General features: G+C 28.2%; 2 protein-coding genes across 5 annotated transcripts in view; one reads left to right on the top strand and one right to left on the bottom strand.

Annotated features, from left to right (window-relative positions):
- The window catches only part of LOC139425960 (multiple epidermal growth factor-like domains protein 10), a 64,029-nt gene that overhangs the window by 24,314 nt on the left and 14,159 nt on the right, over positions 1 to 25,556 (top strand). The window contains exon 2 of one of the 4 annotated variants that reach the window (XM_071182963.1): positions 24,857 to 24,909. The exons of 2 other annotated variants lie outside the window; for them this stretch is intronic. The gene's annotated coding sequence lies outside the window, so the exon portion shown is untranslated. Of the gene's footprint in view, positions 1 to 2,940; positions 3,027 to 24,856; positions 24,910 to 25,556 lie in introns of those variants that run through there. One more of the 4 variants, XM_071182964.1, reaches the window with a different exon arrangement.
- Positions 1,846 to 22,256, bottom strand: LOC107453811 (uncharacterized). Its single transcript, XM_016070768.3, has 5 exons — positions 22,196 to 22,256; positions 20,816 to 20,864; positions 14,151 to 14,246; positions 11,334 to 11,508; positions 1,846 to 2,066 (listed from the first exon to the last, which is right to left on the bottom strand). Exons 3-5 carry the CDS (start codon positions 14,244 to 14,246, stop codon positions 2,008 to 2,010), a joined length of 330 nt encoding a protein of 109 aa, XP_015926254.1. The 5' UTR covers positions 20,816 to 20,864; positions 22,196 to 22,256; the 3' UTR covers positions 1,846 to 2,007.

Below are 25,556 nucleotides of genomic sequence, written 5' to 3'. Positions count from 1 at the left end.
AAGTACCAAAAAGAGAAGCTTCGTCAGAAGTGATCAGCAAATCTGGGCCTAACTGTATGAGTCATCGTTTTCCGTCCTTCGGCTTTCTTCAATCTAGGAGGTATTGGTCTGAGTCTCTTATCTCTTCTTTATATGAATAGGTATTTTATATATTGTTTCCTAATCTCTTATCCTCTAATCCTCTGTCTATCTCTCTTGTGTTAGGCTCTTTTCTTGAATATTCGGGTGCATAAGTCAGTCACGGCTTGCTCCGATTTTCAGAGTAGTGCAAGGGGTTAAATAAACCATGGATAAAACAATCACCATAGTTTGACATTTTAGTGAGTTAGTTAATAAGTTTAGTCGCTTTAATTAGTCACTTTAATTTTCAAATTTAATTTTATGTATTGTTTAATGTGTAATTACGTTTTACAAACATTTCTAAAAAGAAAATATACCTACAATTGTTTTCTTATGCCAGAAATTTTAAAACTAATATTGATTGGTGTTAGTGTTCATAAAATTGATTATATGGTGTTAGTAGTGTTAGTATCTGTGTGTGACTATAAAGCTTACTTTTATGGAGCTATCTTTTATAGAGCTTTCTTTCATAGGGCTTTATGTTACCAACTACACTTTTGAAAATTTTCTGAAGATAATTTTCAAAACTTATGAAATTGTCTCTTTTCCTTAAGTAAGAAGAATGCTTGGTAAATCAAACACAATTCGAGTATATTTGGTATACACATTGCAGATAATTTTTATTCTTGTTTTAGAGTTTTGCTTGACTACACAAAATATGCTCAAAAAGTTGCTGAATGTTGAAGAGTTAGGAGGTATCTATATACTTCAAAGAAGAAAAATTTCCTTTGCTTGAAATTAGCTTACGAAAATTTAATGAAATCATCCTAATATTTCTTGGTGAAAAGCAAAAAATATTGTGCAAAATTATAAAAAAGTCATATTTCGCAACTTAAATACACTAAATCTTTTCTAATTAGGTTGAAGTAGAAAAAACTATTTTAACGTATTCAAAATAATCACCTTATAGTCAATGTCAATGAAAAAATAACGGGTATCAACCAAAAATAACATGAATCAATAAATGGATAGCATGGATCGAAAGGCTTGCGCTGTGCTTTATTACGTTGAACCTATCACCTAACATACGTTTATGTTTAAAGTTACCCTACAGACTTTAAATTTTAATGTTAATGTTCAGCATCAACATTGAATGCGTTAATTAACATTTTTCTGAAAAGAAAATTCGTAAAAAAAATCTTCGTTTTGCTACATATTTGGAAGGGAAGTTAAAAAAGAGCTTCTTGGTTAAGGTGCTCTTTTTCAATAATAAAGTGAAAAAAGTTTTGATTTTAAAAATATTTTTTGCATTAATCTTTGTGAAATTACTAATTTTATAACTGTTGAACAAATTACTGTCACTAAACATCCGTTTATTATTAAAGTGACGTCACAGACTTCTCATTAATGTGTTAATATTGAACATCAGCATTGAATGCGCTAATTCACATGTTTAAGAAAAAAAATCTTTGTTTTGCTTCATATTTAAAAGAGAAGCACAAAAAGAGTTTTATTACTTGAGTGCTTTTTTTAAGCGATAAAACAAAGTTTTGATTTAAAAATTTTTTTTTGTGTTAGCCTTTGTGGAATTACTAATTTCATAAATTTAAAATTATTTATTATATTATTCATATTATTTTTGACAAAATTTAAATTTATACTGAAAGAAAAGAGTTTCTTTCAAAATTCAGCAGATAAAGATATTTAACTTTAGATATTTAACTTAATCTGAAATATCTGAAGATATTTAACTTAAACATGACATAAAAATTCTTCTATGATAAATGCATTTTTAATAAATTTTATTTCCTTTCCACAAAAGCAATAGATAATGAAAATAAATATGACATTTAGTCTGTTTCAATTACATTAGTTATCCCAAATTACTTTGCATAAGAATATTTTTCAGTAAAAGCACCAAGTATAAAATAACTTTCATGAATGAAATCAGGGCTTAAAATGTTGGACGATAACACTGTCTTCGTGAAGGTATAAGCTGGCATTGCCTAGAAAAAAGAAAACCAGATTAAAATTATAATTTACTTGAAGCTAATAAAAGTACAGTGAACTCTGTTAAAGATGAGCTCAGTATCAAAGTGGAATTCCGTCAAAATCGAAAATTTTGAAAATTCTGAAAAACCCTATTGTAAATAGCTTTGTTTGTATAAGCCGTAATCTGCCTCATGCAGAACGGAAAGTGAGAAAGAGAGCAAAATATATGAAAATTCGTCAAAAGGGGTAATGTTCTACTGATTCGTAATGTGATGTTTATTTTTCATGATTGTTTGTTTAATTATTTAGAAAGTTGACGACAAAATTTGCACCGTTCAATAGAACGTTTTGATGAGTTCTTTAATTCAGCAATCTTAGTGCTATGAAGAGATTAAAGAAACTAGCTGAACGAAAGTCAGCAAGATGCTTTATAAGATACAAAGTTGCTTAATTTTTTATTATAAAAGAAAACGTCGAAATATTTTTCATCATGTTGAACTTTATTATTATTATTATTAAAAATGATGAAAATGAGAAAACATTGAGAGACTTTTTCTTCAAATCATATTAAACGATAGCACATATAGAATATGTGTTTTGCATTTTATATTAATGGAAATTTAAATTAGATTTCCATTTCAAGTTTTAAAAGATTTAGTTAAAATATAAGGATTGAGGTGGAATTTTAATCGTTATTTTTTATGCAAATGTGAGGTTGCATACATGGAAAATCAGGGTGAAATAAATATTTTTTTTATTTCGCTCCAATCAATTCCGTTTTTGACAGAGTTTACTGTATTTACAAAATATGATATTAATAGTTTTTATTAAAAATATTTAAAACTCAAAGGTTATATTATTTTAAATGACACTTGATGTTATTGATCTTTTAAGGTACTAGGTGATTCCGCTCACTAATCATCAGTCACCATTTTTCTTTCTCTTTAAGCCGATATTTTCAACAAAAAAAAGAGGTAATTTAGTTCATAAATTATACGATTGTTATAATTTCATGCAATATCCTTTTGTTAATATGTAATGTGTAAAACCTTTTGTTTGCTAATATGTATTCTTTTGTTAATATGTATATATATATAGTTCAAAATGAAGATAAAACAAAGAAATATTATAGACATATGAAGAAAAGAGGGGGGGGGGAATAATAAGTAACAAAATAACAAACAACAATTTAAAAAAAAAAGAAAAAGAAAAAGAAAAAAGGATGAAATTTTATTTAAAAGAAACCCGAAAAAAAGATATAATCCTTTCATCAGCTCACACGATTATATCCGCAAAAAAGAGCGGATATAATCGTTTTATCCGCTCTTATCCGGATATAATCACTCTTTTTTGCGGACATAATCCTGTGAGCTGATGAAAAGATTATATCTTTTTTTTCCGGTTTTTTTAAATAAAATTTCATCCTTTTTTTTAAAATTGTTGCTGTTATTTTTTTAATTATTATTCCCCCCCCCTTTTCATATGTCGATAATTTTTCTTTGTTTTATCTTCATTTTGAACTTATCTAATGAGTTCTGTTTACTTGCAGTTTAAGCGCAATAAATGAAACTTATTGTTTTTCTTAACTTTCTTCGTTCAGAAACAAAATTATAGATTTTTTAATCCGGGACATTAAAATATTGAAATGCCTGATAATAATGTTTAAAATAATGAATGTAAATACAATGTTTTGTCAAAAAAATGTAGAACAAATACATTAGTCAACGTTATTCTTTGAAATACATGACTGTTACAAATTTATAATCCGTGACAAACTATAAATTATTTTCCTATTAATGCTTTCTTATAAGCTGTTTTACGAAATTTTAAATATATTCAAAAACACTATCCAACCATGACAGAGACGGGCCATTTTCTTTTTTTTAAGTCATGAAACCAATTACAAAGAGGGCTTTTAAGCTACTGAATATACGTGTTTTATCTTTTTGGAAGTATTTTAAATTGAGCCCGAAACATTTAGAATATTGGAAAAATTAAAATAAATGCAATACTTTTTAATGGTTAATAAACCTACGTAAAAAAGTATTTTTCTCCCAATTATCGAATAAAAGAATCATACCATGAATGCCTTGAAATATACTGTCTTTTGAAATTTAAAAAAAATTTTGTTACTTATTGAACCCATAATATGGTTCAAAGTTGTAACATCCTGTCACGTTGAACTATACCGAGCAAATGAAGCAACCTTAATCTTGATTGCATGATACTAGGATTCAATTGAACTCTTTATAAAGGTTAAGGCGATTTTGCATAAGGTTGTTGCTCAAGGTAACATTGTAATGATTCAACGTAATTCCGATTTTTATAAAATTAAAAAGAAAAAAAAAACTAAGAAGGAAACTAAGAAGTGTGGCGGTTTCTCTCCTTTACAATTTCAGAAAAGTTCGAGTTTAACATCCAAAATTTAGACAATGGGAACAAAAGATAATTTCAATCCCCCGGTTCTAAAAGTTGTTCAAAATTTTCAATTAATCTGTTCGGGAAAGGCGCTGAAAATTGAGTTTGCGCATTAATTTAAAATTAATTATTGTTTAATTAAATAAACAATTGTTCTTAAATATTTAAAAAATAATATCAGTAGTGTTTGACAGATTATAGTTTTATTTAATAAAAAAGAAGGAGTTTTTCGCATTTAATTACTGTTAGTTTACGTCAATTATCAGCGTGGATAGTGTATGAGGACTCTGTCTCCAAATTGGTCTTTCAAACGTTTTCTAAAACCACGTATTTATTTTATTTCTGGTTATACTTTGAACGTGTGTTTCCTTAAAAATAAATAATTTAAAATTGATGGTAAATGAAATTAGAAATAAAGTTAAGTACTAAAAGGTAAATTTTAAATTAAAGCTGAAAGCCACCATGCCATTATTGACGTCAAGGTTGTTCAAATAATTTTGGTGAAAGATAGCTATTATGGTAATAACTGAAATTTTAATAGAAAATTTAGAGTTGGCCTCGAGCAATAGCCTCATGCTGAATATAGTTAATCATTATTTTGATGGGATGAACTACTAAAAACCTGTTTTGAGGAATGATAACGTGAATCTACCGGGAAGAGCAACAAATAATAAATTTAAAAAAAAAACTATTTCGGATTCATCTATTTTGTCGGTATATGCCTTTTAATTTTGTGTATGATTTTGTACTGTTTATCAGTGCAAATTAATGGATTTGTTTTCATTCCCGAGCATCCAGCTAGTTTGTTATGAAATTATGTAATATATGGATAAGAACATTATGATGCCATTATAGGCATTACATATTTTCTAACTTTTAAAATTTCTTTAATTTCTTAAATTTAATTCTTTTAATTCTAATATAATTAAATTAAACCAATTATTTATTTTTTTATCAAGTTTCGCAACAAGAGAATATTTTTTTTCTTTCTTAAACAATCAATGTAACGACCAACTTTTTAATTTAATACAAGTGTCATTATATTCAGCGTCGCGAACATCATCTATTTTAAATTTTCTTTTTCTTTAAACTACATTATTTCTCTACCCACATAATGCTTCGGTTACAGAGTTACATTAAATTCTAATGATCGTTTTGCTGAGTAAGTAATAGTCCAATTATTTTAAATATAATATTAATAACACAGGGTTGACTTTAGTTTTGGCTATATTATGTATTGATAATTCGCCAAATTTTGGATCTCATGCCATGCTCTTAAGTGTCCGCTTTCAACTATGCATTTACCTAAAATAAGAATTTCTTGGCGTTAGGTCGGGAGGATTTTTGGATGTCAGATGGTTGGTCCGTCCGTTAATTGGTGCAACCAAAATTATATGCTATATGTTTAAAAAGCCTAATTTTATATGCTTGAAGATAAACTGTCTTCGTTTCTCTAAAAGAAATTCTTAATATTTTACTTCTTTAATAATAATATGTTTTTTAAGTCATAAGTATGGCTATATTTGTTAATCTTTAAAAATGCTCTATAAAAAAGCAAAATGTTTTTCTTCATTTGATCATATCTTTGCATTATCCCTGTGTTGTGGAACAAATGACAATGCAAAAGAAATTTTCATTCTTACCAATCGGCCACGATAAATATACTAACCAAACGTCTTGTGACTTCCTTTACTATTTAATGCCGCGTTACTTACTAACTCCCGAAATTTCGGTTAACTTCGAGTTATGAGAAAGGTATTTGTTTCTGAATTTAAATTTAACTCTTTCATAATTTGTAGGATTGCCAATCGTCCTTATTTTGAACCCCACAATCAGCTTCAATTATCTGTCACACATTTGACAATGTTTTCTCTTTGTAAAATAATATACAAGTAAATCAAGCTTTTCATTCTTTCTCCTTTAGCTGCAATAACCATTTGAAGCCCCGCCACTGATTTTATGTAAGACTTGAGAGTGTATTTATTTTTAAAAAAATTTTCTTCCGATCTTTAACTGTCTTCTTTTCTTCTTTTTCAAGTTTATTTTTTATTCCCTTTAATTCTCTATTGGGTGGAGATCAGTGGGTGAAGATGGCTACTTTAAAATATATATTCATTATCAAGAAATTTTATAATTTATTTTATTAAGTGTCAAGATTAGCATTGTCTTGATGTAATAAAAAGCCTTTAGGGTAAAAAATTTTAATGGTGATAAGGTTTTCATTAACGATTTCGGTATATTAGGGGGACCGGAAAGTAATGTCGTTTCGGCACATTAAATATTTGTTAGTCTTAAAAACCAATTCCTTTTTTACATCCATTTCAATTCATTTTAGATCCGGCATTGAAAAGTTGTTGCTAACGAGGGTGAATACATTTTAGGTTAAAAATAAAATCTTGATAACAAATATCAAACGTACCGAAACGACATTACTTCCCATTTCCCCCAATATTTTGACGAATTAACAGTTCGTTAGCACGTTTAAATACGTTTAATAGGCCAAGAAAAAGAGTTTTCCCGATCTTGGTCTTCTTTGACACTCTTCGTAATATTTTTTTTAAATATGAAAAATTGGAGGACGAGAATACCCATATTTATTAAAGTTTCAAGTTAATTTCTATCTCCTTCTTGTTTATGTATAGTTATTCACTCTAATCAAAATTTTTAATGAAAAAACATTTCGAATAAATTTTTAAAAATCTGATTTGCATTGAATAATTAAGTTTGGTGGTTTATGTCTTAAATGTAAAAGATGTTTAAAATGGAAACTATAACAGTGACAAAAATCACTGAAAACGCTGAACTTTAAAATTTTAATATTTTTGTACCGCATATTTTATTTTATTTTATGACCGTCATTGAACAGCCGAGCCAATTTTAAATTTACGACTACCACTGTTCAACTCTGTAGCTTTGTAAATTTGAACACAATCCAGAAGACCAAGGAACTTCTGGTAATTTGCCTTCGTGGAGGACTTTTTGATGGAAGTAATCCGCATTTGCGTTACACGGGGTAAAAAATTACGAAAAACTCCCTCGTTTAGTCTGACGACTAGGGGACTCTAACCCATGATCCATCAACCACAGAGGTCCGATCTGGAATTGCTGAGATTTGAATCAGGGCCACTTTAAATGAATGCAAGTGCTCTATCTCTTAAGCCATCGTGGCTCAGTTCCGTATACTCATATTATACCACGATTTGGTATTACAAGTTACATTCACGCCATTACGAATTGTATTACAAGGTATTACAAATTGTAATGGCGTGTAATGGCATTGGTATTACAAGTTACATTCATTTTATCTCATAGGCATGGTCTACTAACTTTTATGCTCACTGATAGCATTCACTGAAAAATAGCGTGAAACACAAACAACCACTTTTACAGTGCTCAAAATATCTCAAATGTATTAATAGAGTCTTGTACTTAAAGATTAACTTTCTCAAAGGTATTAGTAAAGGCCTTATATGATTTCCATTTAAGGAAAATAAAAAATTGTAGTTAACAAAACATTTGGGCACTATATTTGCTTACAAATAATATTAAGAACATTGAATGAGTAATTTTAAATATCGTTCTGACAAATTTAAAAATAGGTACTTTGAGCTTTTCAAACCGAACGTTTCTAGTTCAAAATGTTGATTTAAAATACATAAAAAAATGAAGCTTTTTAAATCTTTGAACGAGGAAAGCTTTGTTAAGTGTTAAGAGCCATAAAAACACTAGATAAATGAATAATTCTAACTTTTTAAGAAGAAGCAATTAGTATTTTTAGACTTAATTGAAGCTGAAAGTTTCAGAACGTAGATAAAAAAGATAAATAAAAGTGCTTGAAAAGTGTATCCTTTATTTATTAACAAATATGTCAACGTTAATAGGAACACAAATACTCAAGTTTCAAAAAAGAGTATTAAATATTATTTTTATCAAGGAATTAATTTAGTTTCTTCCGTATATAGAACATATTTCTCAATTTTATAAAAGGAGTATTGGAATGTTTAAAGAACGGAGATAATATATTTTCATTCTACAAAAGACTTAGAATTTCTGTCGAAATTTCTGTTTCCACCCATTCCATAATGGGTGGAATAATTACAAATATTTTTCCAATAAAAAGTTTAAAATTTAAGTTAAGTTCGAACATACGAAACACATCAATCATATTACAATTAAAAACTTTACTATTTAGTAAGTATTATTTATTTTTAATTTAAATTTAGGATTATATGACATTCTAGAACAGGAGTTTTGAGTCGATATGATTACAGCATGGGTCTCCAAAGTGCATTCGGGTAACTTTACCTGAATTACTTTGGAGTCTTATTGTATAATTTGGACTCTTATTACATTATATGCATATTATATTACATAAAATAAACTGTCGAAAATCCCGGATCAAATCACAGTATAAAGTACCAGTACTTTGGGTGCATCATTCTTAAAATCTACTTTTATCATAAAATATTATACTGTAATTTTTACAGTAATATTTATTTATTTAGCGTTATTCAGTGATTTAACAGTAATTATTACTGTAGAAATTGCACTCAATTAGATTTTTGTTCCGTAAGATATTCCAGTAAGAATGAATTTTTCTGTAAAAAGTACCGTCACCCTAAGTGCAGATACTTTTTACCGTAATTTGATCCGGAATTTTTTACACTCTAGAATCCCATACTTCAGGTTATGTCTCATACTATATAAATATTTCGTAACTTTCAGCATGCATAAAATATTAGTCAAACAAAAATTTAAAAATTTATAACTAATCAAGTAATATTCTTTATGAAGTTTAGAGCTAAGATATTCTTGAACATGGTTCTTTGGTTCGCGGATGCTTAAACCATGGATTTCCAAAACCTATTACGGTAACGTTACCCGAAGTACTTTAGAGACCAGTATATAAATAGAAGTAATATATATTTTGAAAATTCCTAGAATATGTGAATACTTATTTACTGCAAGACCTAGTATACCGTTCTACCTAGCATACTGTAATAAGTATAACTAGTGGGCTGCGACCCCTGCTCGCTAACGCTCGCCAACCTCCGAAAATTGCTACGCAATCTTATATGGTTTGCTTCACAAACCAAGTTCGCTTCGCACGCTACTAACTTAGCTACATTGCAAATGCACAAAATTCTAAGAATTCAAAACAATCATTCATATCTATATAAAAACTTTTTTTTAAAAAAAAATTACATCTTTTTAGTAAATACTAAGTCATTAAAATAAATTTGAATTCAAATAAATGACATGTAATTCGTTAAACCTATTAGAAATGTGCTATAGTATAAAATCTTAAGATAAAAATTCAAAAACTGATATTTCTTTAAAAAGGTTAAAATTTTGGCTATAATTTTTGGCTATTAAAAATTGAAAAAAGTGAATTACAATGGAAAAACCTGCTTAAACAAATAAATTCTAGTAAAACAAATCAAAAATCGTCAAATAAATTCGTAATATATAAATTCGTCAAAAAAAGCGCTTTCGACAAAATACTAAAATAGAGATCTATCGACAAAGACTACTCACTTCTGCCAAGCTTATGCTCTCTCTGGTTATTTCAGTTTCCGTTTTTAAAAGTGCTATATGTTGAGCCATCTCAGCTGGATTTGGCATGTGACATTTTTAGCGGCAATCATTGGTCGATTTTCTAGCTTTGCCATTCGGGGAGTTGTAATGAGGCTTTTTTTTTTGTCGCCGTGTAAGAGAAATATATATATATAGATTCTATACTATCCTGTAGTAGATAGTATCTAATTCTGTTTTATATATTCTATACGACAGAAATATTTATTAAAATCGAACTGTTACTTTCAAAATTTATTAAATTAAAATTGAACTTCGTCTTTAACTAATAAGTTTCTGCCATGTTTTATTTTTTGAATGCCCAAATTATTTTTTTTTGTTTGATACGTGGCTGATAAAGAAAATAAAAAAAAAGGTTTAAGTAGTCGAGTAAGTTTAAGAAATATAATTTACTGTGCAAGATTTTTGATAAAAGATTTAAAATTCTTTTGTGCTTGTAAACCGTTTACTATGATGTAAACATAAATGATGTCCATTTTTCTGACAAATTCCATCTATAATATGTGTATATTTAAATTACTGATAACAAAGCTCTATAATTTTGTTTCATTGATGCAAAGTTGAACAATTATTAAGCATTTTTAAATTTTAAATAATTGTATTATTTGGGTGCGTTTGAAAATTGTCTAGTTAGGTGCGTTTGAAAATTGTTTGCTCTAAAATTTGAAAATAGTTCTGTTCTTAAACTATTCATAAATGGTCATGCGTTTGAGTAAAAATTGTTTTCATTTATCCTACTAATGGTATTTTTCACAATATGGTTCTGTAACGAGCATTTTATTAAGGAAACTTAAACTGTAAAGTACCTTCTTCCTCCGTATCAGTACAAATACACTGCAAAAAATAGATACTCAAATATCACGAAACTTTCTTTCTTGTCTTTGTCTCTTTGACGAAACCGTTTCCTGCTATATCCACCGATTTAAAAACTTTGCCAAAGTGACGAAAAAACTATCGAAATGAATTTCGTCAAATTAAAAAAATATTTTACCTTTCAAGAAAAAAAAAAGAAATCCGGTAGCGCCCAATATATCTCACTTTTCTAATAATCCCTTAGTCGTGTTCTTCTTAACTATCTCCCACAATGCATTACGAGGAGGTGTCAAGTTAAAGAAACATTTTCTTGATATATTTGAGAGTTTCTTCACAAATAATGTGATTTCGTACCGAATTAATTCTCAAAATGAATGAATTACAGATCAAGGATTTTATTTCCGAGAGTGTACTTTAAGGACCAATTAAACAAACATTAAAAATAGGAAATTTACTTTTGTTCCTTTTCTGTTGATCCTCATAGAGCTCCATATAAGCCTCCATTGCGTGGTTCAAAGCTTTACGAGTAATTCCTGGATAACCTGGTTTGTCTGCAATCACTTTATTTTCTATTACCACATCATAATTTTTATGCGTTTTGAACAATGTAAATTTCTTCAACTTTGGTTTCTAAAAACATAGAAAAACAAATTTTCATATTTAAACCAAGAAATATGATAAATACCACAATCTAAATTTAACTTAAGGTTTTTTTATGGGATTAGAAGATCCCGAAGAGAACCGAAATTCCAATCGGAATCAATAATTCCCCATAAAACATCTCTCTTAATTGGGAAATTCAACAGTTTGGTTTAATATTAAGTGAGCTTAAATAAAAAATGTTACAGGATAGCTTGTAAAATAAAAAAAAATATGAATAAATTAATCTACGTCAGTCGCACAGTAAAAATGTAATTTCGTAATAAAAATATAAACTGAAAAAAATTCAGGATCAAATTACGTTAAAAATACCGGCTCTTAATGTGATTAATCCGTAAAATTCATTTTTACTGTAAAATATTATTCAGTAATTTTTATATTTATTTAATTATTGTGATTCAGTTTTTTTACTGTAATTATTACTGTAAAAATTACAGCTTGTCATATTTTTTGTTCCGTAACATGTTCTGGTAATAATGTTATGGTAAAAAGTACCCGCGTACCTGCCTAATTTTACGGTGAAAAGTACTTGTATCTTGAGTTTCGGCTTACCATAATTGCAACTGGAATTTCTTACAGTGCAGGAGAGTCTTCTGAATAGGCACCTATTTTTCAGCGCTTGAAATTTACGAATATTCTGTACATGTATATATACTTTTAGTGTAAAACCTATTTTTATCGTGCCATTAGAATGCATTTATAATAAGTACCGTAAAATAACTGAATTACATTAATCAAGTAAATACTACTGAAAAAATTACATTATAATATTTCTCCGTAAAAAGGGATTTAATGGTAGAATTTTTTTTTTTTTTGGATGAGGCAACGTAATTTAAGCCGGATAATCTCTTACAGAGAACTGGATGGCTCTTACCTTAAAAATAAGATTAGAAAAATATAAAATTATAGTAATTCTCCTTATTAAAGCTTATTATTCGGAATACTTAAATATAGAATCTAAAACCATCTTGCAGTAAAGATATAATTTGGTGATAAAAGGAAAATAATCAGCGAAAATTGAGAGCCGATATTAAAATACGATTCAACGAAGAGAAGAGAAATTTATAAATAGAACATTAATGATAGGAATACACTTGATACCAGCATTCTATAATAAGAATAATTGAAGCAAAGCTCCTTTCACAGTGAAAATGCGGTTTTGCAATAAAATTATAAGCTCCCAACGAAAGTTTGATTTCGCAATAGAAATACGATTCAAGAGAATAACGATTGCCCAATAATAACTCTAACATTACTCTTCATACTATTATTTTATTTCACATAGTCCTCCCTTTTTTCACATTATAGGAGCGTAACTATCATTTCATAAATTGATTCAAAACTGTTATAAAATTCAAGTAAAACTATTTTTAATTTTGCGATGAATTTTTATTATTTCATACAAAGCATCATGAAGCAAAATAATACCGTTAGAATTTTCATTCCAAAATTGCAGTAAAATAACCAGTAGCAGTCTGTCCATCAAATTAACCGTAAAGTTTAACCGTTTATGGTAAAGAACATTTTATACCTTTATGGTTCTGAAACCCTTAACAACTAGTATGGTTAAAAAACCATGAATACAAAACTATACGGTTTTTAACCATTTACAACTAGCAGTAAAAATACTAGACTACTTTGTGTTAAGCAACTTTATGGTCCTGCGGGAATTAGAGTATTGTATGCTAATAGTCCAGGGTCACAAATTGGGGAGTGCAGGACACTGAAAACTCTTCATGTATTGAAATAAATATTAAGGTGTCAACACTGGGACTTGAACCCCGTATTGCCAGTCTTCAGATTCACATATTTTTCCTCTCAGCTATAATATGTTCTAAGCTGCAAGAAACAAAATGACTTCACTAGGTGGGCCTAATTGCTGCGATAACATTCTGGTGTTTTAATCGCATAAGCTGTAAGAAGTTAATAAATGGTATTTATCACAGTTAACAGTTTGAATACCATCTTATGTATGGATATATGAACTATTTTGTTTCAGTATGGCAAAAGAACAATTACATAAATTGTTATTTAAATTTATTTTCCGAGAAATTCTAACAATGAATATTATTAAACCGATCTTATTAAAATAAGCATAATTTTACTTCAAGACAGTTTCATGCAGTTTTCGAGAATATTTTAAAATTATTAAATAAATAATAATTAAATAAATAGTTATTTAAATTTGCTATCCGAGAAATTCTAACAATGAATATTATTAAACCGATCTTATTAAAATAAACATAATTTTACTTTAAGATAGTTTCATACAGTTTTCGAGAATATTTAAAAATAATTGAATAAATAATAATTAAATAAATAGTTATTTAAATTTACTTTCCTAGAAATTCTAACAATGAATATTATTAAACCGATTTTATTAAAATAAACATAATTTTACTTTAAGACAGTTTCATACAGTTTTCGAGAATATTTTAATATTACTTATATTAAATTTAAAGTAGTCATACAATAGTCGGATAAAATAGCTTTAAAAGACTTCTCTAATTTAAGAGACAGCCGAACATAAAATAACTGTTTATAGTCTCAGCTTATTTTAATTCAACCGGGAATAAGATTTAATCAACTTAAGTAGTTTAATCCATTCTAACCTCAGAGTACGGGATCACTTTAATGCTGAATGCCGTCTGAACTTTTCCGTCTGCGCCAAGTTTGTAAATTCTACCTCCTTTTATTTTATTCTCCATCTGAAAATAACAAAACATTATCAGAGGTAGAAAGGCTTTATTAAAAGATCAAAGTTGTGTTGTGTGTATTTTTTAGGAAAATTCAGTATTTATTTGTTTCTGTAATCCTGTTAATGTTATAAGCACTGAGTATTTTTTTGGGGGGGGATTTAGTAAAATTGGTTAATTAAACAGATTTTTTTTTGCTCAATACTGCATGATATGAAGATGCATTTCGGTCTAAGCAATATTTTGTTTCATTATTTATTTTTTTCGATTCAAAACGTTTTCAGAGCGATATTTTCTTCAAAACTTTGAAATATAATTTCAAAATTAATCAATTTAATCATTTTATGTTTTTTGAAAGGTAAAAAAAGCAATAACGTACTTTTTATTTGCATTTTAATTTTTTAAAATCCTTATGAAATATTTTAATCTTTTTTTCTCTTTACTTTTAAACGGAAAAATACAATTAGAAATTTTTGCACTACCCACAATTTTAATGTTTTCGAAAAAAAAGAAAAAAAAAGAAAAAAAAAAGAAAAAAAAGCTACAAAGTTGCTGATTTTTAAAATAATAATTACAAATACAAATCAAAAAATACAATATTTACATTAAACAATTATCAGCGTTAGAAAAACAATTCAAGAGTTATACTTAAATTGCATCTATTTTTTAGGAAAATTCAGTATTGTTTTGTTTTTGTAATCCTGTTAATGTTATGAGCCACTTATTGTTGAGCTGTGATGGCTCAGGCGATAGAGCGTTCGTCTTCCAATGAGGTGAACAGGGCTCGAATCTCAGCGATGGCTGGTCGATACGAATTCCACATCCAGCTTGTACCGACCACAGCGCAGATGTGAAATATTCTCAATGGTAGACGGATCATGGGTTAGAGTCTCTTTGCTGTTAGGCTTACCGTGAGAGGCTCTCGCGGTCTTCCTCTCCATGTAACGCAAATGCGGGTTTCCATCAAAAAGTCCTCCACGAAGGCAAATTTCTTCCAATACTTGATCCAGGAGTTCCCTTGTCTTCTGGATTGGGTTCAAAATTACAAGGTTACGGAGTTGAAAATTAATAGCCGTACACCCATAAAATTGATTTGGCTGTTCAATGGCTGTTAAAACCTTAATTCTAGCTTCATTAAAACACCCTCCACGAAGTCAAATTTTTTCCCAGTTCTTGATCCAGGAGTTCCCTTGTCTTCTGGATTGGGTTCAAAATTACAAGACTACGGTTAGTAAGCCCCAAAAAATGGGTCTACTGTTCAACGGCGGTTATAAAACAAAATGTTATAAGCACTGGGAATTCTTAAAATAAAGAGAAAAAAAAACTAGAAAAACCACCTTAGCCGAGAGATTAAAAAAAACTAAGAGTATTGTCTTTTAAAGATCCTATTAGCTTTAATAATCGTTGGAGAAATTTAACACATACCTTGTTAAAGCAACATTGATTACATCGGACAAATTATACGCACTTTAAAATTTAGACTTAAGGAACACGATAAATATTAAATTCGCTATTCTTGTCCACTGTCAGGAATACGAGAATTTATCAATTGGTGCACATTGTTGGGATCTTGGGCCGAAATTATATCTTCCTCAGCCGCATCAGCTCATCTTAATACTGTTGAATTTTGTTTTATTCATATGAATGTCAATTTCCTTGTTAAAGACATCTGTTCCTTACCATCTCTCCATAGCGCGGGGAAATGTATTTTACCTTGATTAGCCCCTCTTGGCCATTGTGGTTTTCTTGTTCAGTTTTTCAACTTTGTTTTTCTCAGTGGTTTTTCCAATTATGTTTATTTTTATTTTTCTAATTTTTGTTGATAACTTGTTTTTCTCAGTGGTTTTTCCAATTTTGTTTATTTTTATTTTTCTAATTTTTGTTGATAGCTTTAAGTTTTATATTTCGAATCATTTTTGTTTGTTCTCATTACGGTCAGAAAAGTCTTGAAAAATGGGCTTTCTACTCTTAATCAATTAATACCAAATTAATGGTACTAATTGATAACTAGTTAATAAAACTAAATTATTAACTAAATTATGCTTTTTTTATTCTATTAATTTATTTAGGGGAGAGTCGGGTAGCCTCCCCCCCCAGCGGGTACCCCCGCCCACTGTCAATTTCATATGTATAGAATATTTTTTCAAGTCAATGGGCCATCGGACATTAATTGTTATATTAAAAAAAGATTATTTTCAAAGTTTCAAGTATTTATGCAGCTGTTAACATGGTAAACAATAGTTTTGAAAATATATTGGATACAGTAGTCATGAAATTAAGAAAAATTGGTTGAATGTTTCGATTAAACTTCATTTCAATACTAAAAAATAATTTTTTTATACATACAGCATTAAAGGATGTAGTCTTAAGTTTAATTTGCACAAAGAAAGAAGTTTATATGTGAAAAATTGTTCGAGTAATTACAAATTTACAAAAAAATTGGATTTCGGGTAGCCCCGCTCACATGAATGTCGGGTATCACCGTCCAATTTTATTTCGTCGATAAATGTACGGTTGCAAAGATTATTATTTTATTGCTTCAAATTTGAAAGTTATATGCATTTTTAACAACAAATATTCTTGTTATTAAATGATAGAATTCACTAAAAGTATATAAATATGTAATAAATAAAATAATTTTGTGATAAAAATGATAAACGAGGTTTATCTATCGTCAATACATTGGTCATTTTCATTTACACCTAAAAAACAGTCGAAAAACATAATTTTTGTAACTGGGCGGGGCTACCCGACACATTTTGAAAAGAGCTGAAAAACATGTTTTTTTAAATTTCTATTTTTTTAAGTTAAACTATTTTTTTTTTTGGTTTATTCTTTTTGCATTATTTAATTAGATGATAAAACAATAGAAACATACAAAAATATTGATTATTACTCAATATTATACAGAAACATAAGCAACACTCCTTAAGTGGGCGGTTTTACCCGACTCTCCCCTAATTTTATTCTATTTATTATTTTATTTATTTTTAACCAGAAATGTCATTACCATAAAGTACGGTAATTTCACCGAAATTTTTTTCTCCTTGCAGGTAACCGAAAAGAGTTTGATCAAATTCTTCAATTTTTCAGTCAATATTACACGTTTCCTCAAAAATGTTAAAAAACTAGTGCTGATCTATGATGAAAACTTTCCCTTAAGTCCATTGACAGTCAAGAACTTAGTAGCTTGTTGAATCAAAATGTGGTTATAATTTTCATGTTGGGCTGTATTATCCTAAGCTTGACGACGCCATTCTATGTCAAAAATATTGTCTCGTTACTTCTCTTTTGTCATTTGGTGTTCAGACACTAAGAAAGGTCTTGTTTATCGAACCAAACCTATGCTATGTTTATTTCAGTAACTTTATTAGTGCTTTAGTCACGTAGTTTTGTTTCATGCTATACTATATTATGGTTCAACTTTTGCGAAAGTGAGATTTTGCGCAACGTTTGTCACAGATAATATCTTTTTTTACTCTTTAATAACATTGCGATAAGTTGGGAAATTTTCACGTTTGCTATGTGAGTCTCAAGTAGCATTAGTGGATGGAAACATAGCGCTTTGCAAAATCTCTTTAAATACCTTAATAAAAGCCGCGATGGCTCAGGGGATAGAGCGTTCGCCTTCCAATGAGGCGAACCGGGTTTGAATCCCACTCGATACTAATTTCGCATCTGGCTTGCACCGACCACAGTGCTGACGAGAAATATCTTCAGTGGTAGACGGATCATGGGTTAAAGTCCCCTTGCCGTTAGGCTAACCGTGGGAGGTTCTCGTGGTCTTCCTCTCCATGTAACGCAAATGCGGGTTAGCTCCATCAAAACACCCTCCACGAAGTCAAATTTTTTCCCAGTACTCGATCCAGGAGTTCCCTTGTCTTCTGGATTGGGTTCAAAATTACAAGGTTACGGAGTTGAAAATTAATAGCCGTAAACCCATAAAATTGGGAAGGCTGTTCAACGGCGGTTATATAAAAAAATACCTTAATAAGGTTGGAGAAAAGTCGCATCATGCCTAACATCAAATAAAAAAACAATACTGTTATGATTAACTTTTCTGCACGGAGAAAAAAAATCGGGTAAAATTACCGCACAAAATGGTAATGATAACTCTGGCAAAAAAACCTTAATTCTAGTTAATGAAAATCAAAATACAGGGTATTTAAACCATTCATTTGGTAATTTTTCAGTTTGTATGTTAACGGCTTATCAGAATTTCTGATTTTCAAAATTATTGTTCGTATTACCACACATTTAGAAAGAAATTTTAAACTGAAAAGTAAAGGTAACCGACTAAATGGTTTTTAGAATTAAGTTGTTGTGATAAAATTACCAAATTTTAAATTTATCAAATTTTAACACTCATTATAAAACAATACTTTAGTCTTAATTTTATCAAACTAGGAGGTTTCGCCCCCTGCTCGCTAACGCTCACCAACCCCCGGAACGGCTTTCGCAGTTCATTTCGGATTGCTTCGCAATCCAATGCACGCTTTGCTCGCTCATTGGATACGTTCTTAACGTCTAGCTTTTGTATACTTTTTTGAATACTGAAGTTCCGAAAACTTTTCACTGTAGAAAATTCTAAACCTGTACATTTCAATATTAATTTGAAATTGCAAACAGTTCACATATTTTTCTTAATCACACTATTCTAAATTTCAGTTGTTGAGAAAAGTAACTGTTGTAAGTTTTGTTTTAAAGTCTTTCCCACCAGAGGGCTAAAGCCATGTGTTGTAAAACAATATGAAATAGTAGTCTGCCACTGAACGCCGGATGTAAAGCATCGGCTTTGATGAAGATAATTTTGTATTTTTAATTCTCTGAAGGGCGCCACCTTAATAATATGGAATTTGTAAAATAAATGTATATATTTTTGATTGTTGATGAAGCCCATCATTTTGTGTTTTCATCAGTGTTCAGAAGCAGAACAACTATAAGTTTTTTATTTTATCACAAAAAAATAAAATGTATAAAAAACAAAGAAAAGAGTAAGAAAATGAGTATAGTCATAGAAAAAGTTAAAATTATAATATAGTATTTGTCAGTTAAAATAAAACTTTTTGTTTAAGTCATTGCTAACAATTCAAATTTCTCCGAGGCAATTCTAAAGTATAAATTAAGGTAGTATTGTTAAGTTGAAACACAATATTTTTAGTTTTGATGTCAACAATACAATTCAATTTTTCACAAAAACGATTGTTTCCATTGTTAAGTTCAATGTCAACAATTCAAATTTTTCTGAGGCAACTCTTAACCTCTAAATATTATTTTTTTTATGTACACATTTCTAAATGTCAGTATTCAACCACAAAACAACTTAAAGTCCTCAAATTTAGCATGAAGTTGTAAAATGTAATGAAAGAGGGTCATAGCAATAATGAAAGTAGAAGTAAAGTTAGTACTGTAAAATTAAAACAATATTTTTAATCAATGAGCCAAGTTCTTCAAGAAGCAGTTGTAGAAGTAGGTTGTTTATTCAAAACTTTTTATAGAATTTCTTTAAAAACACAATTGTTAATTTGGGCATTTGGCGATACAACACTTATAGAATTGAAGGATTTGTTACGTCAAGCGCTCAGGTATCATAATTTTGATCTAGTTGCGCTTCTTTGTCATTTTGATTTATTAAGTTAACTTTCAAAAAATTCTATGGCTGGCAACAGCATTTTTATTTAAGTTGTTTATTTTTATTTCTTTTAGAATTCGTTATTTTTTTAGCTAAATGTTTTTTAACCTAATAGAAATCTTTGCCGACTGATATATGAAGAAAATAAAGTAAATATTTAAGTGTTGTGAAAAGAATCTTATTTAGTTGTAAAAAATACTTCAGCCAAAATTTGAGAGCCACGTAAGAGAATTATATATAATAGATCAGAAACACATCATTAAAAGGCAGAATGCTTTGATGTTTTCAAAACGTAAACAAAACAAAGCAAACGTTGCCATCGGCGGAGAAGAAATACAGCCAAAATTTGGGAGCCACGTAAGAGAATTATACATAATAGATGATTACCAGAGCGCTTCTGTAGAAACAACCCAAATATCATGGTAATTTTACCATATTCTAGTAGTTTTAGCCATATTATTTTTCTTAGTGTGAGGCTTAAGTATTTTTTTTTGGAGGAGAGGAAATAATATTTTTTCAAATAGAAAAGAGATAAATGTTTTTATTAAAATTGCAAGCATTTAAAAAATAATTGGTTAAGCAATTTTTAAACAACAATATTGATTTCATATAATTATTTTTTTTAAAAAAAAAAAAAAAACAAAACAATTTACATAAAATGACTATTCCGCATTGTGGCACAAATTTATACCGTACATTTTACCTTTCAGTATTCTCAGAACAAGCTTGGGACTGTTAATGTAAATGAGTTTGCGTAATTTTTACTATGCGGATTGAATTTTAAAACGCAATTAGTTTCAAAACGGAATTTTTAATGACATAACTGAGTGGCTCAATCCTTCAAAGTTTTGTCACCGATTTTAGAAAAAATGCAATGAATGGTAAGAAACTATTGTAAGAATTTAGTTCCTACCCATGAAAGATAGAACAGAAAAAAAATTCTACTTACCTGTTTGAATGGTGATTTCTCAAAAGCTACAAAAGCTGTACTCCTATTTCTAAAGGCAACGTAATTCATTATAAAATATACAATTACAAAAAAAACAAAAATAGTATACAAAAATATTTTAAATAGTATAAATATAAATGTTATATTTTTAGTTTTGAAATATAATTTTTAAATATCCAAATTTTCGAAAAATGTAAGAATTTCAAAGCGTTGTTTCCTATATAATTTTTTCCAAAATAAAATAAAAGTTAGATCGTGCTGAAAACATATATTTTTGTGCAAAGATATACCTTTGTCACTTTGTGATTTATTCAAAGTGTTTGCTCCCGATGAAAGATCTAATTTTTCGTAATCTTCTCTTTGATATTTTAAATGTATACCAGCTTTAAAACAATTTGACTAATTATTGTACCCCACCGAATAATTTAGTTTTAATACATTAAAAGCAGGCCATTAAAGCTTAATTTTTATTTCAAGTTTTTAAATTTAAGGGATGCTTAGGAATAGTTTTTCATTGATTTCTTAACTGGTTAGTGGGGTAGCTTAATTTTTAAGAACTTAAACATTTTGAATGATTTTAGAATTGTTGAATTCGCAAAACCCCAAGAAAGTAATACCCCGTGAAACCCTTGAAAATTAATAATTCATATCTATATTAATATCTTGTCTGTATTTTGTAGTTATATATTAATAACTTGTTATAATTGTTTTGTTTTTCATCTTTTTTGTTGACAACTTTCTGTTTTCTGTTTCAAATCTGTTTTATTTTCCCCATTCACGTTTAACGAGTCTTGAAAATAGGCGTCTATTTTCTGCGCTCGTTTTCTACCTTTGAAATTTTGGAAGCAAATTAAGTTTTTATTAAAGTTAGTATAATCGTTATATTTATTTCTTAAATTTTATTACATTTTTTGCCTTACAAATACGTTTGAGAAATGTCATATGGCGAAACAGTTATTTATAAATTAAATCCTTAAAAATTAATATTTTTAATAATTTTGCTGTAATTTTCATGGCAATAGTTTTAAGTTTTTAAAATAAAAAATGAGTAAAGAATGTACTCACAGTTATTGATTTACTTAACAGAAAAATAGAAGTTAAGCGCAATCTTTTAATAAAAAATATGGATAATTCATTATTTTTGAATATTACTTGTTACAAGACAGGGAACAACTACATAGAAAAGTTCAGACAAATTACCAGATGGGCTTTACTAAAAAAGTCTTAATAATTTATTTACTACTAATGATTTAAAAATAAGCATCAAATTAAATAAAATAAATAGAACTTTAACAAAAAAAAAGTACGAATGTTAGAAACGAAAACGTGCATAGAAATGCTAAATTTCTTTAAAATTTAATCATGAAGCCCATATCTTACCTAAGCAAACGAATCCAGCCGCTCTGTAATAATAGTAAATTAATGGTGTCTGCATTTTGGTTTCAAAAATAGAGCGCCACCTGGTGGTTAAGTTTTTTTATATATAGACTTATGTGGGAGGAGAAAAAAGTGTTGACGATTTTCTCATGAATTGCTGTGAATTGGTGTTTATAGGGTATCAAGAAAAAAGAAGGATTTCTAAGCCTTTCTTGGAAAATGGTGAAGCCACACAGAAAAATAAACACAGACAGACTGAGAATTAAAAGTCTGCAATTGATAGGAATTGGATTCTTTTTTATTAAACTTCTTTTGAGTGCATGTGAACTGATCATATGAATCTTTTATATTTTTGAGCGAAATCTTTTCAGTTGTTATTCTCATAACGAAAATAATCTTTATATATTTATTTTTTGCAAAATTAAAATGGTGAGTCTTATTTTCATGATTATGATGCGATTATTAAAGAGGAGGATGCTAACTAGAGAATTTTTTTCTTTTTTTTGTGTTATTAATTTCGATTAAACTGAAAATTTAAATAGTTTGAAAATTTAATTTTGAAAAATTAAAATGGTGAGTCTTATTTTCATGATTATGATGCGATTATTAAAGACGAGGATGCTAATTAGATTTTTTTTTTCCTTTTCGTGTAATTAACTTCGAAGAAACTGAAAATTTAAATAATTTGAAAATTTAATTTAAAAAAAAATTAAAATATTAAGTCGTATTTTCATGATTATGATGCGATTATTAAAGAGGAGGATGCTAATTAGAGAAATTTTTCTTTTTTGTGTCATGAACTTCGAATTTTTTCTTGGTTAGAAATTTTTGTTAGGAAAAAATCAAGCTGAAGAAACTGAAAATTTAATAATTTAAATAATTTGAAAATTTATTTTTTAGGAAATTAAAATGGTGAGTTTTATTTTCTAGATTATGATGCGATTATTAAGGAGGAGGATGATAATTAGAGAATTTTTTCCTTTTTGCGTTATTAACTTCGAATTTATTCTTGGTTAGAAATTTCTATTAGGAAAAAATCAAGTTGAAGAGACTGAAAATTTAAATAATTTAAAAATTTATTTTTCAAAAAATTAAAATGGTGAGACTTATTTTCTTGATTATGATGCGATTATTAATAGAGGAGGACGCTAATTTGAGAATTTTTTTCTTTTTTGTGTTATTAACTTCGAATTTATTCTTGGTTAGAAATTTTCGTTAGGAAAAAATCAAGTTGAAGAAACTGAAAATTTAATAATTTAAATAATTTGAAAATTCATTTTTTAGGAAATTAAAATGGTAAGTCTTATTTTCTAGATTATGATGCGATTATCAAAGAGGAGGATGCTAATTAAAGAAATTTTTCATTTTTGTGTTATTAACTTCGAATTTATTCTTGCTTAGAAATTTTTGTTAGGAAAAAATAAGTTAAAGAAACTGAAAATTTAAATAGTGTGAAAATTTACTTTCAAGAAATTAAAATGGTGAGTCTTATTTTCATGATTATGATGCGATTATCAAAGAGAATGATGCTAATTAGAGAAATTTTTCTTTTTTGTGTTATTAACTTCGAAATTATCCTTGGTTAGAAATTTTTGTTAGGAAAAAATCAAGTTGAGGAAACTGAAAATTTGAAAAATTATTTTTCAAAAAATTTAAATGTTGAGTCTTATTTTCATGATTATGAAGCGATTATTAAAGAGGAGGATGCTAATTGCAGAAATTTTTCTTTTATGTTTCATTAACTTCGAATTTATTCTTGGTTAGAAAATTTTGTTAGGAAGAATGATGCGAAATCAAGTTGAAGGAACTGAAAATTTAAATAAGTTAAAAATTTATTTTTCAGAAAATTAAAATGGTGAGTCTTTTTTTCGAGATTATGATGTGATTATTAAAGAGGATGATGCTAATTAGAGAAATTTTTCGTTTTTGTGTTATTAACTTCGAATTTATTCCTGGTTAGAAATTTTTGTTAGGAAAAAGTCTATTTGAAGAAACTGAAAATTAAAAAGTAAATGAAATTTTAAAATGAATGAGGTTCATATTATGTATTATAGATATTACCATTTAATTGAAAATATTGGTACTGTTTACAATGCTTAATGTTTTTAGGCAAAGTATGGAATATGAGAAGTATAGTTTACATGGTCAATGCAGACTAAGTTTATAAAATGGTAAATGCTCTTTAAGCAAAATAAGGTAAAGCGGATCTAAATATACATAGTTTCTTATTTGTTAGTAACTATTTCTACAGATTTCAAAATAATTACATCACACATAAAGTAACAAATTTTAATCACATTTAAATACAGATACAAAATAAAAATTACAAATTCTAGTTACATTACATTTAAAATTACAAATTTTAATTACATTGCATTTAAAATTACGAATATTTAAGAAAAATGGCATATTTATTGCATTATTATTACACCATGTTTGTTATAACATTATTATCGAAACTAAAACAAGACAATGTGTGTTGTTTTGTATTTATATCTTAAAGTATGGGCTCTATATACTTGAATCCTATGCGCAGTTCATGAAACTTAATAAATATTGAATTCGAAATTTTTGTAAATTTCTTTTTTCTGCTGTCACTTTATTTTGTTTTTTTAATCTATGCTGGCCTTCTCTGGCAACTGACTGGTCCACCTTTTTAAGCAGAATTTCAAGTATTTGCAGATTTGAAATAATACAGTAAAAAATCAAGAGGATATGTAAGTATAATAAACTCATATTTTTCAAGTGGGTTTAACTTTTGTCATTCACACATATGTTGACATTGGTGTTTTTATATGTTTACCCTCCACGATTTAGTGCCATTTCTTCATTACTTTTGCTAATAAGATCAAAACTTTTTTTTATTTCAATTATCGTTGATTCTAAATTATTTTGTTTTATAGTAACGCGTTTTAAAAGCAAAACTATAAACTAAATAAACGTGTGGTTTCGGATAACCTTAGAAATGATAATTTAGTGTTTTATTCCGTCTATGCTACAACGACCATGTTCATCATTCAGATAGACTTGCATAAAAGATAAAAATTAATTAAGTATTACAGAGCGAGCAAAAAACAACTTTTTTGATTAGAGCTATAAGTTAGTAAATATAACAGACGTTATCTTTAAAATATCTGACAAAACTGAATCGTCTATAATTTAATTTAAAACTATATCTTCCACTAAGCCAAAGAGAAAATTTCATTTATTCTGTATTAAAAACATAATTAAAAAAAAACCAAAAATCGAGCTTCGTAATTTGTTCACAGTTTTACTCATTTAGTTTAATGTTGAATGAAAGCCAGAAAACAAAACAACGAAACGATACAATCTTGTCGTCAGCTATATATATATATATATATAT

The sequence above is a fragment of the Parasteatoda tepidariorum genome, chromosome 7 (assembly GCF_043381705.1).
Source record: "Parasteatoda tepidariorum isolate YZ-2023 chromosome 7, CAS_Ptep_4.0, whole genome shotgun sequence".
Taxonomy (NCBI): Eukaryota; Metazoa; Arthropoda; class Arachnida; order Araneae; family Theridiidae; genus Parasteatoda; species Parasteatoda tepidariorum.
This window is presented reverse-complemented; position numbering and strand designations above follow the sequence as displayed.